The following is a 12,425-nucleotide window of genomic DNA, read 5'->3' on the forward strand; positions in this document are numbered from 1 at the left end:
AACCAAAGCTGTGGTCACTTTTCTTGGTATTTTAACCTCCATAAAATCCGGTCAAATCAGAAGCCAAAGCGCACAGGGCAAGGCACTCGTGAACAGGAAGGAGGTTGACGTCATTTCCGCAGGCTTAAACCGGGGAAAGTTGTTTCCTGAAGTTGACACTGCGCTGATCATTTCCACACCTAAACTCTGCTGCTTCTACAAAATGACTCCGAAAGGTTTCCCGGATTTTTGATAGATATGTTTTTTTTATCGTCAGGTGAAGTCTGTCTGACAAAAAATGAGCTCCAGCGGTGAAGACACAGGTAATAAAAACTGCAGCGGTAAACTTTAATCTGCTTTACGTGTAACGGGATTGGTTGTGAGGTGATGTGCTGTCACCTTTACAGTTTGAGTTTTTAGTATACAGTAATGTAAACTTGTTGTTTGTCTGCACTGTGACTGAAACCTGTTGATTGTGAAGCAGCTGTGGTCAGTAAACCGTTTAACGGCCTGTTAGCATCGTTGACCATAGAACAGGCGCTGCTAGCCGCTAGCTAACACTTTAGCTTAACTAAGTTAACTGTCAAAACTGGGGTCCAGCACCTTCTATAAACCGCGTTAATTCAGTACAAGAGCTTAGTTTCACTTCCTTCATTTGCTAGTATCATAGACAGTGGTGTGACTACTGTACCAAGTCATATTTGTCACAACAGATTCTTCTCTATGTGCTGCAGGTGGCTTCATTAGCAGTTTAGCAACTTTAGGTCCCTTATCATGTTAAGTGTTTACCCGTTTGCTAAAACATGAGCAACAAGTGTTACTGTAAAGTTGTCGAACATAATAAGACAGATTCTCAGCTGTGCTTTGCCACATTAGTCAAAGAAATACAACGAAGTGTGTGTGTGTGAGTGTGAGTAAAGTCTCTACATATAATGGCAGCAACAGTAATCCTAATGTTGTGTTCAGGGTCCAGGAGATCCAGGGATCTGACAGCTAAAAAAAAAAAAAAGATAGGCCTCCTTAAAGGTCCAGTGTGTAGAATTCAGGGCATCTATAGGCAGAAGTGGTATATAATATCTATAATCACCTGAAAATAGGAATTGTTGTGTTTTCATTACCTAACAATAAGCTGTTTATATGTACATATGGAAGGGATCCTCCTCCACAGAGTCTGCCATGTTGAAAATGGATAAACCAAACACTGGCTCCAGATAGGGCCATTTGCATTTTCATGTCAGCCACAATAATTTTCCTAAACGCTTGGTGCACAGGAGAGATTTCAGCACTGTAACCTCACTGCTAGATGCCACTAAATCCTAAACACTGGACCTTTAAAACAGATATTAAATTAAATTGCAGATTGATAAAAAAAAAGTGCAAGGGATTTATTTCAGCCTTATATTATTTAACAAATTGAACATTGAACTTAACACAAAATACACATTAAACAGGATGACAGTTACATTTTAAAGTGCAGTTTTCTACTGATATTCTCTTTTACAGTGTGTTTATTGTGCAAATTGAAATCACGATGACAATGAAGAAAAAATATATGGTACAGCCCTACTACATGCATTGTATTGTGTAATGCATTCACTTGAGAATAATGGCTTGGTCGACCCCCAGCTACTCAGCCCCATCCTGGGCTTCACTTGCGATCTTGTTGGCTGTGACTCCCACTCGCTGCACTTAGTGGGGGCAAATCAAAGCAGATTTTTTTTCCTCAAGTGAATGCATTACGCTTTTGTAATTATCACATCACCCAGACACTGAATATTAACATAATAACTTAGAAAACTGATTTTATTTCATCGCCTGTTATGGTCTATTTGACCCCAGATCTAAGCATGAACAGTAAATTTACATACTGTACATGTCTTTATCTGTGATTGACAAAAGGAATATATATGTATTGATTTGATTTGAATATATATGTATTGATTGATTTTATTCTAGTGAAGTCTTGTCTTGCTTACAAGAGCAGCAGGATGAAAGCTGAAGTGTTTGGGGCTACATTATCTGCTCAGATTCAACCAAACGCTTCAAAACTCATTGGACGATGCTTCACAGTGCAGTTGGACAATGACCTGAAGCATACTGCAAAAGCAACCAAAGACATTTTTAAGGCAAAGAAGTGGAATGTTCTGCAATGGCCAAGTCATATCATCTGACCTGAATCCAAGTGAGCATGCAGTTCTCTTGCTGAAGCCAAAACTGAGGGCAAAACACCCAAAACACAAGCAGGAAGTGCAGATGGCTGCAGTAAAGGGCTGGCAGAGCATCACCAGGGAAGAAACCCAGCATCTGATGATGCCTATGTGTCCAACACTTCAGGCAGTCATTGACTGTAAAGGATTTGCAACCAAGTATTAAAACTGACTGTTTAATTGATGATTATGTTAGTTTGTCCAAATACTTATGAGCCCTTAAAGTCGGGGGACTGTGTGAAGAAATGGTTGTCATTCCTACACGGTTCATACTATATTTTTGAAAAAAAGCCTTAAATGAAAGCTGAGAGTCTGCACTTTAAGCAGGTATTTATTGTTTCATTTAAAACCCATTGTGGTGGTGTACAGAGCCAAAATGATGACAACTGTATCATTGTCCAAATAATTATGGACCTGACTGTAAGCTTCATTCTCCTCATTGATCTCCCTCTGTACCAAACAATGTGATCAGCTGGTTATGCTCCTGTCATACACTCAAACAACTAAGAATGTTGTCAGATTGGGTCAATCATGGACTAATCCTTGCTCATAAATACACATACACACCATTACACAACTGGCAGACTTGCATGCAACTTTCAAACAGCTCTATCAGTCTACTCTGTGCACAGATAACAAGGATGACATAAACATGCTGTAGTTTTACAAAAGTGAGTGATGCAAAGAATTTAGAGCGGCGTCCTACAAAGTTCCCAGCACATAGATCCGTGACATCAGATTGCTTTCTTCTTATCTTACAGTTACATATTTAAAGGTCTTGTCTGATAGCTAGTAACGCAGATTCCTTTTTGTTGCATCACCTCACTGTTTCTCATACTGGTGTGATTCCGACCCTACTGATGCAGACATCCTCAAGACAACATAATGAAGGCAAAACACACGACAACCTGCTGTTTATCATTTTTCAGAGGCGAGCCTGCAGGCCCAGCTAGCCGAGTGCCGAGCTCAAGTCGAACACTGGCAGGGCGTGGCGACGATCTGTGAGCTGAGCAAACAGGAGGAACTGGCAGAGCTACAAAAACAATGTGATCAAGAGATCCAGTCTCTCCAGGAGGCTCTCAGAGGTCAGTATGTGTGTAAGTGTGGTTGGCTGTGCCTTCGTGTTTGCATGTGCCTGATAAGCACAGTGAGTTTGTTACAGTCCTTTTTTGTCTAATTATATATGGTTAAATATTTTTTATATATTTCTTTCTTTTGTAAATCAGAGCCTAAATAATTTGGATCTCCTTTGGATATGTTTTAACGATAAAAACCTGTTGAAGATGATACTTTTAAACTGCAAAAAATACTGATACTGTGTTTTTAAGGGATTTTTTTTTAAAAAACCTGAACAGCTCTAGGTTTTATGATTTTCTTTTTTTGTTCCTCTTTGTGTAGTTTCTAAACTTCCAAATGAATTAAGTAATATTAATTACAATGTTGACTTTCAATCAATAGTATTAGTTTAACATTTAATACAAAGGTCAGAAGGAACTGACTAAAATGTTGGTATGTTGCCAAGCTATTCAATAAGGTGAAAGGTCAGAAGAGGAGTGGGAAACATTGACATGCTCCTTTTTAAAACAATGAAAGTTTGCAATGGTGTTAAAACATACTATAACTAACATATTGTTAACAAAATAGGAAGTAACATAAAATGCAGCTACACTTTTTTTAAAGGTATTGTGAGCTTTTAATCTCGGCCTTTTAGCTAAACCAAATATTGTTCATCTGTCTGAGTAAATTGTTTCATTATTATTTTATTATCCTGTCGTGTTTACAGAGACAGCAGCACAGTATGAGGCCAGGATATCTGTTCTCCAGTCTCAGCCTGTGGAGTGGAGAAGAGCCAGTGGGCAGAGCATGGTCAGTGTTTAATGTTGTGTCTTTACTCTTGAATTGTTCCCAATGTTCTGGACTTAATCCCAGCTTTTTTTTTGTACCTGTCAGATGAGTGGAAGGAAAGGCAAGATGGAGGCAGATGAAATGAACAGAACACACACAACCAACAGCCTGACAGATGCCGAGGCCACGGCGTCACCAGACAGAAACTCACACCAATCAGCGGAGCTCGACACAGTGGCGGAGGGAGAAGGACCATCGCTTATAACAGAAGGGTATTTTTCACTGCGGCACTGTGACTCAGCCTCGCTGTCGTCATTCTCCTTAGACACGCCGTCTCTGCCCAGAAAACTCAACGCACAGGACGACACTGACTCTCTGCTCTCCACTGGAACTTTGGTGCCTGAAGCCATCTACCTGCCGCCAGCCGGACACAGATTGGTCACGCACAACGACTGGGATTCACTAAATGCTCAGGTATGTATGTAAAACTATGATATGAGAGATCAGGTTTCTTATATGAAAAAAAGAATATTCACGCCATTCCATGGGGCTCATACACATGTCGTGTCTTTCACTTCCTGGAAAACGTGAGGTCAGGTGCTGGGTGCTACACTTGTGCTAAAAATTGATTTGACAGCGCAAAAATGCAGCATGTGTTCAGGCCCTTACACTTAAATCTGTGTAGTTTTTCTGATTATAGCAAGATTTTGGTCCGACTAAAATCTTCCTCATAGACAGATGACTTTGTGGCGTAATGACGTGACGGTGTGGTGTGTTGGGCAGGTGTCAGAGCTGCGAGTGGAGGTGAGTCGACTGCAGGCTGAGAAGGAGGAGCTGGAGAAAGAACTGGACACACAGACCAACCACACACACAAACAGGTGAGCAGTGCTGCTCTGAGTGTGGGTATACAGCACATACAGTACTTCACAATAAAAACAGAGCACATTAAACATGGGGAGAATCAAAGAAACACCAAAAACTAAACATATTTAAAAGTCGTAAAACATAAATGGAATCACAGAGAAGACATTTTAAAAAAGCGGGTTATGAAAGTGATTTAAAAGATCAGAGTTTGCAGCCCTGATCTCCTCAGTGGGGTCCTTTCAGACTCCAGGAAATCTGACTGCACAGGCTCTATCACCTTTGTGAATTAATTTGGACCTTGGAACAACAAGACACAATGCATCTGATTAGCTCAGGCTGCGGGAATGGACAAAGGGCAATTAAAAATATGATAAACAACTTGGGATGAGGCCTTTCAGTGCTTTGTACATAATCAATAATCTTGAACTCAATTCTAAAAGTAACATGTAGCCACTGTAGGGAAGCCAGGATCAGTGAAACGGGATCATGTTTCTTTGCTGTAGTCACGGTGGCAGAGTTCTGGACGAGCTAAGGGTGGTAGAGGATTTGCTGATGTCAGAGAGTAAGGGAACATAGTCGTCAGATCGACTAGTTATGACAGTATATACACGTTAATTTTTTTGTTTGTGTGTGTGTGTTCAGGTATCAATGCTCCAGTCACAGGTCCACACTTCAGAGGCCCTTCTCCAGGATCTGCAGAAATCTTTTAGCCAATCACAGAACGCTGTCCAGAGTCGGCTGGTGAGTGATGATGATCCTACAGAGTGTGTGTGACTGTGTCAGGGATTGTCCTTAAAGAAAAAATTCACCATTTGGGAGATACACTTATTTGCTTTCTGCCTGAGCGTTAAATCACTACCAAGCACACGTCTCTCCAGTAGTTATGAAGCTGCAGCTAGTAAGTTTAGCTTAGAATAAAGAGTGGAAATCACTCAACCACACATACAAAAACGCAGTGTGAAAGCAAGTTGCTTGGAGGTACTTGCCTTTGCACGGAGCCAGGTTAGCACTTCCCCCCCTTTGTCCAGTTTATGCTCAGCTAAGCTAACCGTCTGCTGGCTCCAGCTACATATTTATAGTACAGACACAAGGGTGGTGTTGATCTCTTCATCTGACTCTGCAATAAAGAGAATACATGTATTTCTTATAGTTATTTCAACCATCTTGATTAAATATGGAAAGATGCCAAGAAAAGCAATAAAGTTGTGGCTCTTAAATTGTATTTTTGCCATGAATGTGTAACCCAGGTGCATGATGACTCACTCATCCACCACACACTAATTTAGCCAACAGTAGTCAATTGATTCCCAAAGCAAGACTATATAATTACCCATAAAGTAAGATAAGGTTTATTAGTGCGTTATTCAGTACAAGTAGTTGTTCAAACCTGTATCTGTGTGTCCAGGCAGAGCTGTCCTTTTCCCAGAGGAAGGTGTGCAGTGAGCTGTCCAGACTGAAAGGAGAAGAGGTCGAGGACCCTGAGCAACCAGACTCATCATTCCCAGCAACACTGCAGGTACAGTTACTGTTCTGGGTTTTTATTTACAGTGCTGCAGCAAGGAATCAGTTTTCTTAAAACTCATATAAACTTGTATCGTAGCACAATGAGTAATTTATTTGACACCGTCTTGTCTCACATCTTGTTGAATGAGGATAATGAGATAAAGAGTTTCACATAGCATCATAAAGGGAACAGAAACCAGTGAGAAGCTTGTTTATGTGACTTCCCTTTAGTTGCTGCTTTTCTTCATTTCAGAAAGTTCTTGGGATGACTGTAATTGTCTGAGCCCTTAGATTGTATGTTTGTCAACTTTTATGTGTGGACAAAGGTTTAATTTTGTGACCAGGTTGTCACTGCTCTGTCTCTGGAAGTACCTTGACCATCTCTCGGTAGTTTCAAATATTTATTTGGTTCCTTCAAGGTTATACTATGCAGGAATTGTCAGTTAGTGTTTTTAAACACATCATTCTAACTTGGCCTCTTCTCCCTACGCTGCTTATTTACACTGCAAGCTACTGTACTGTTGTGAGAGTGTTACATTTGTTCAAATGGAAAAACTGATCTATTAGCAAGCTAACAGCTGGTCTTCAATACAAGTTGTGAGATAGTGTTTGTGTTTTGACACCTTTTATGAATAGTAATGCTACCGCCTCATTGCTGCACAGCTTTATTGCAGACAGTTATTGTACTGTATGTGCCTGCTTGTGGTGTATGTATGTGTGTGTGTGTGTGGTGATTTTTGACCTGTAACCTACAGGGGGCACACAATGAGGAGCGTCTCCGCATCGAGATTGTCAACCTGAGGGAGCAGCTGGACACCCGGTCAGAGGAGAACGGTCTGTTGATTTTATTATTATTCAGGGCAGGTTTGCGACACTGACTGCTGTGACACTGACACATGTTTTATTTCCTCCTCCCTGCTCCCACCTGCAACGCTGATCATCAGAAGTTTTAGAAGGTGAGTGAACAGCTCATGCTTATTATTAGTCTGGGAAGCCAATTAGTAGGTCTTGTGATTGGTGTAGATGCACATTTCATTCAGCCTTTTTCTCACATTTAAAATTTTTACCCCCCTTGGTGAGACAGAAACTGAGAAAATGAGACCAACTTGTAATAAACTGTATTTTTTCTTTAATCATAATCTGCTTTGTTTGTGTGTGCAGTGCAGCTCTCCAGTCTGAAGACGGAGACAGAGAAGATCCAGGCTCAGAAGGACCACTTGCAGGCTGAAGTGCTGGCCTGCCGCACTGAGCTGGAAGCCCTGCGGGTGGCACTGTCTCATGTGCAGAACACCAACAAGGCCATTGGTAATGATAAAGTAAGTCCAATCTGTTCAGTTACTGCTGATGCTTCACACTTTTGTCTCAGTGACATCTGTAGTGCTGTTATTTGAACTGGTGCATTCGAGTCGTGTGAGAGTTTGTGAACGGACGTTATGGTATAGTTTTGCTGTTAAACGTGGAGGCCTACAACTTAAATTCATCAAATGAAACCCAATCTTGTCCAAGATTCTACAAGTTTACATTGTGAATAGTATAAATGGTGATATCCACTGCTGCTGTTAGAGTAACTTTTGTTGATACTCCCACTGTGAGTCGCTTAAGTAATACATTGTCAAATCTGTTTTCTTGTGACTGTCAGGCGGCCCTGCATCAACAGTGTTTGGAGCTGCGCAGCCAAGTAATCAGTCTGCGCTCCCAGGTTGACACCAGCCAGACAGTACAGAGGGACTTTGTCCAGCTCTCCCAGTCGCTGCAGGTAAGAAGCAATAGACGGCTGTAGAAGTCAGCTTGAGTGGAGTAGGGATAGTGAAAATTGAAAAAAAAAGAAAAAAAAATAGCTAAAACTTTTTCTTGCTCTTGCAGAAACTGGTACAAATTAGTTCCATATTTTATCATTGACATATTTATGTTTTACTGACCCCTCTCTCCCCCTTCAGGTGAAGCTGGAGGTAATTCGGCAGGCGGAGACTATTGAACAAGTCAAAGAAATCCTGGAGGGGGGAGTCAGTAAAGGTGGTTCCCCACCTGCAGACGCCTCATGAGTTACAGAGTCACATAGGAACCAAAGAGCAGCCCAAGATAAAACAGCAGTGACCAGTAAGGACCAATTAACCACCTCCACATGAGACACTGTCGTGACCACTGGGATATCACAGCCGGTGCTGTGAGCACATCTAACATTTGATGGATACTCCTACAGAGACATTATTTATCTGTTTGTTTCCGAGGTGATGGTTCGGTGTCAATGGCCGATACTGTTTCTTAGCGACCAAAGTGACGTTCAATTAACCATGAGGACACTTAACTTTTTTCGCGCACTCTTTTTCTTACATCCAGTAACATGTTTATTCCTCTACTAATACACTTGTAAATGTATCTGTTGTTAAAACTGACTTGACTCCAGCAAAACACTCGACATTCCAACACTTGACTTTTCACTGTATCAGTAATTGATATGCAAACTACGCAGTTATCTTTCCATGCAAACACTTTTTTGCATCTTCTTTGTGAAGGAGGAGCTCTAACAGTGACAGATCACAGTGCAGTAATGAATAATAGGGATACTAAGTAGAAACTCTCCTAAATTAACTGCATTTCAGATGCAATTTTTATTACATACTTTAATTTGTTGTCTTTTTATTTTAATTAGCATCATAAACTATTCCTGTTCTCACCACAACCACACTAGCTTCTAAGCTAATTTATGGATGTGGATTAGGAAAGAAGCTAAGAAAATAATCATGAAGAAATGTGAATATGTAACATCATGTCAGTTTGTTTTGTGTTAATAATACATATTGAGAAGTAAAAATAGGCTGTCACAGTCTTTTCTTCAACCTTTGAGTTCATAATCAAATACTCTGATAAAGTTTCTCATCGCTAGGCTCCATTCAGAGTCACTTACAGGTCCAGCGTGTAGGATTTAGGGGCATACACCGGCAGAAATGTAATATAATATTTATTATTATGTTTTCTTAAATGTATAATCACCACAACCTAAGAATCATTGTGTTGTTGTTAATTTAGAATGAGCTGTTTATATGAAGCAAGTCCAACTCCATGGAGTCTGCCATGTTGTTTCTAGAGTAGCCCAGAACAGACAACAAAACCCTGCTTGGCTGCGTCTGCCACTGTAGTTCCCTTAAGCCCAGTTCAGACCAAGGGTTTGCGACAAGATGCATTGAAACAGGCAACTACAGAGCATCTGCCAAAGCTAGCGAACACGCCGTCTACTGTCATTTTGGCTTAGCCAATGGACTTCACTACAAGTCGATTGGTTGTAGAAACAGGTGACGTGCTTTATGTTCTAAAACCAGCCGCCAACGATTTGATCAGCTCAAGGTACAGGTGACACATCAGCCGGCTTGAGTCGGGCTCCGACCGGCCAATTCACACCGCTGCAACTTTTCTCTGCAACGTTCTAAAACAGTTTCTTCTTGTCGCGAATCTTTGGTCTGAACTGGGCTTTACATGCTTGGCACACGGGAGAAGCTTCAGTTGGATGCACTCTGCAACATTACAGCTAAGGTGCCGCTAAATCCTGTACACTAGATCTTTGATATGAAAAAGCAGTCACAGGAAATCTATAACATGGATATGCACAGTAATATATTTCTTTACACTGTCTAATTTAATAAAATAGATTTAATATACTGTATAATTTGGTTATTGCCTTTTCACCTATTTGGAAATACATGTATGATCTTAAAATTCATTGCAAAACACAGCTGCTGCAAATTCAACCCCAGGTTTTAAAAAACTGAATAATGTAAAGAGTTAACAACACTGATATCCAAGTCTCATATTTTCTTTAATACATATCTTTATTCTTTAAGAATAGAATCAACACAGAATAGTTTTAATAACTGTTACCTATATATTAACTTCAGTACATACACAGAAAAAAATATTTTGCAGCTTTCTTTTGGTGTATTTTCAGATGGCTTATGTGTTTTTCTTTTTTATTCATGCCACTAGATGTTTTGATCACGTCGAGTGACTGTTGGCAGGCTCTCTTTCAGTGGGAGTGCTCAGCCTTTTTCTCTCCATCCTCTGTGTGTCAGCTCTCTCTTCTCTTTTGCTTCAGCCGCTCTCTGTCACACTTTGCTTTTAGACTTTTCCTGCAGAGGAAAGCACAAGCCTGTCAGCTGTGAGATAAAGGCAGTGTGCAGAGTAGCTGAGTAGTTAAATGCACTGAGTGAAGAGTCGAGGAATAGTTTCGGGACACTTTAGGAATATATTAACTAGATTTGTTGCCCAGAATTAGCTAGATGAGAAGACTGACACTGTTCTGCCGAGGCTACATGCATTCATGCAGCATCCAGCTAGTTTAGCTTAGCACAACCAAACCGCTAGCCAGTCTCTGTCAAAGTTAACAAAATCCACCTTCCAGCACCTCTAAATTTCACCAAATATCACGCAATATTCCGTTTGTTTAGTTTCTACAAAAACCAAATTGTAAAAATGAAACTTTGCACAACAGAGCAGTGCAGGAATGAGTCCTAAAACCTGGAAATGAGCTAGGATTTTAGCACTCCTGTTTCCTCTTCTCAAAGTCATTGTGTTTTTGGTTAGATGCCTGAAAAGAGGTCTGTGGTTAGTAAGTTTAAGAGACTTTCACATTTGTTCTATGACATAAAATATGTCTGTAAATCCCAAACTTGAGAATGTTGAAGCTTTTAGGTGTCTTAATAAAGGCAGTTGCTAACAAGTAGCTAAATAAGACTATAGAATGTCAACACACTGAACACGGCTTTACAGCCTTGTTCTGGTGGGGACGTTAAGTCACGTGACCACAGTGTGGTTCGTTTACAGCCCAACACTAGCTTTTTACCTCTGGCGATTGCATTTTGGCATTAAAGTGGTGTTTATTCTTGAAGATTATCTTGCTGAACAAAATGTCTAAGTATCCACAGCTTAGGCTTTTTGAAGCAGCAACCTGGGCTTAGCTAACTTCTGCATCGGCCTGCAAGAAAACGTCATCTCTGCAGCACCCTATTTCTTGGCTGGGACCATTTACTTCCTGGGGTTTTCGCTCATAGCCTGGCAGCTGCTCAAAGACAAGAAATAGTCTAATGCAACACCTGTAAAACAGGAAATTGTAATTTCTAGATTTAATTTTTTGCAGAAATTGATAAACTCAATACATGCACTAACCCATCCATCCACTTGTTTCCAGCTTGGATGTGTTTTACAGGCAAGACAGCAAACTAGCAAGACAGCAACTATTTTCATGTATTAGTCCATTATCAAGCCTATTACCAGTGCCGCATAGTGGGAAAAATGTAGCACATTTGCTAAATTACAGTGTAATATAAAAATATATACACATATAAATTCCAATTATACTCCATAGAAAACATTATGTTATCTATAGTCACAACAGCAACTGAGCATACACAGTCTGTTCGAGAAATAATCAGCAATATTTTGACCTTGTTGGCAAAATGCACAATATTAATTTAATCACAATGCACAAGTAAGTAAGTGCAAAGTCATAGCCTGCTAGCTGGCATCTTACTTTTTCTGCTTTCAGAGGATCTACAAGCCCCTTGAAGCAATGAACTCAAGTAACAATATCAAGCTGCCAATGACAAACACAAACTATGCAAATACCACGTATGATGCTGAAACCAATTCATGACAGATACACAGCCGAACTGTTCACAGCTTCACTCAGGATCCAAATGCATTAGTGCAGAAAGATTTGCAAAACAGAGACATACTTAACAAAATATTCATGCACGATGCAGGGTGCTTAAACCTTTGGCATGAGTCAGGGGAATACCTTGTTTTGTTACAGGAGTATGGAGGAGGGGGGAACAGGTTTAGACTGGATTGTCAGGGAGGGAACAGTGAAAAGGTGTATCCAAGGAGAGGAAAGTTAGATAAATGTCATTGGAGTAAACAGAGATGAGAGGAAAGAGGGTGAGAGATCATTAAAACTGTCAGGCATAAGAAAACAGGGAGATAAAATACATTCAAAGGTATTTAATTAAAAGGTATATTGTTACTTAACACTTGAT

At 40.3% G+C, this 12,425-nt stretch overlaps 2 protein-coding genes across 3 annotated transcripts in view; one reads left to right on the forward strand and one right to left on the reverse strand.

Moving 5' to 3' along the window:
* Positions 1-84: 84 nt before the first annotated feature.
* On the forward strand, positions 85-9,211 carry rabep2 (rabaptin, RAB GTPase binding effector protein 2). The gene is made up of 12 exons (XM_049560627.1): positions 85-302; positions 3,116-3,271; positions 3,970-4,052; positions 4,137-4,505; positions 4,815-4,910; positions 5,539-5,637; positions 6,302-6,412; positions 7,155-7,233; positions 7,344-7,355; positions 7,561-7,715; positions 8,039-8,155; positions 8,337-9,211. Exons 1-12 carry the CDS (start codon positions 278-280, stop codon positions 8,439-8,441), a joined length of 1,407 nt encoding a protein of 468 aa, XP_049416584.1. The 5' UTR covers positions 85-277; the 3' UTR covers positions 8,442-9,211.
* A 993-nt stretch (positions 9,212-10,204) lies between these two features.
* The window catches only part of atp2a1 (ATPase sarcoplasmic/endoplasmic reticulum Ca2+ transporting 1), a 31,053-nt gene continuing 28,832 nt past the window's right edge, over positions 10,205-12,425 (reverse strand). Inside the window, exons 25-26 of one of the 2 annotated variants that reach the window (XM_049560626.1) lie at positions 12,188-12,232; positions 10,205-10,520 (exon numbers count right to left, since the gene is read on the reverse strand). In XM_049560626.1, the coding sequence (XP_049416583.1) occupies positions 12,228-12,232 (5 nt within the window). In that variant the 3' untranslated portion in view covers positions 10,205-10,520; positions 12,188-12,227. The remainder of the gene's footprint in view (positions 10,521-12,187; positions 12,233-12,425) is intronic. The other variant, XM_049560625.1, reaches the window with a different exon arrangement.

The sequence above is a fragment of the Epinephelus fuscoguttatus genome, linkage group LG19 (genome assembly GCF_011397635.1).
Source record: "Epinephelus fuscoguttatus linkage group LG19, E.fuscoguttatus.final_Chr_v1".
Classification (NCBI taxonomy): domain Eukaryota; kingdom Metazoa; phylum Chordata; class Actinopteri; order Perciformes; family Serranidae; genus Epinephelus; species Epinephelus fuscoguttatus.

Bases quoted from the DNA above. Each gene is read 5' to 3' on its own strand.
- rabep2 (XM_049560627.1), top strand. From the start codon at position 278: ATGAGCTCCAGCGGTGAAGACACAG. The intron at 4,911-5,538 runs GTGAGCAGTGCT...GTGTGTGTTCAG, and splicing joins CCAACCACACACACAAACAG to GTATCAATGCTCCAGTCACA. The intron at 7,716-8,038 runs GTAAGTCCAATC...TGTGACTGTCAG, and splicing joins AGGCCATTGGTAATGATAAA to GCGGCCCTGCATCAACAGTG.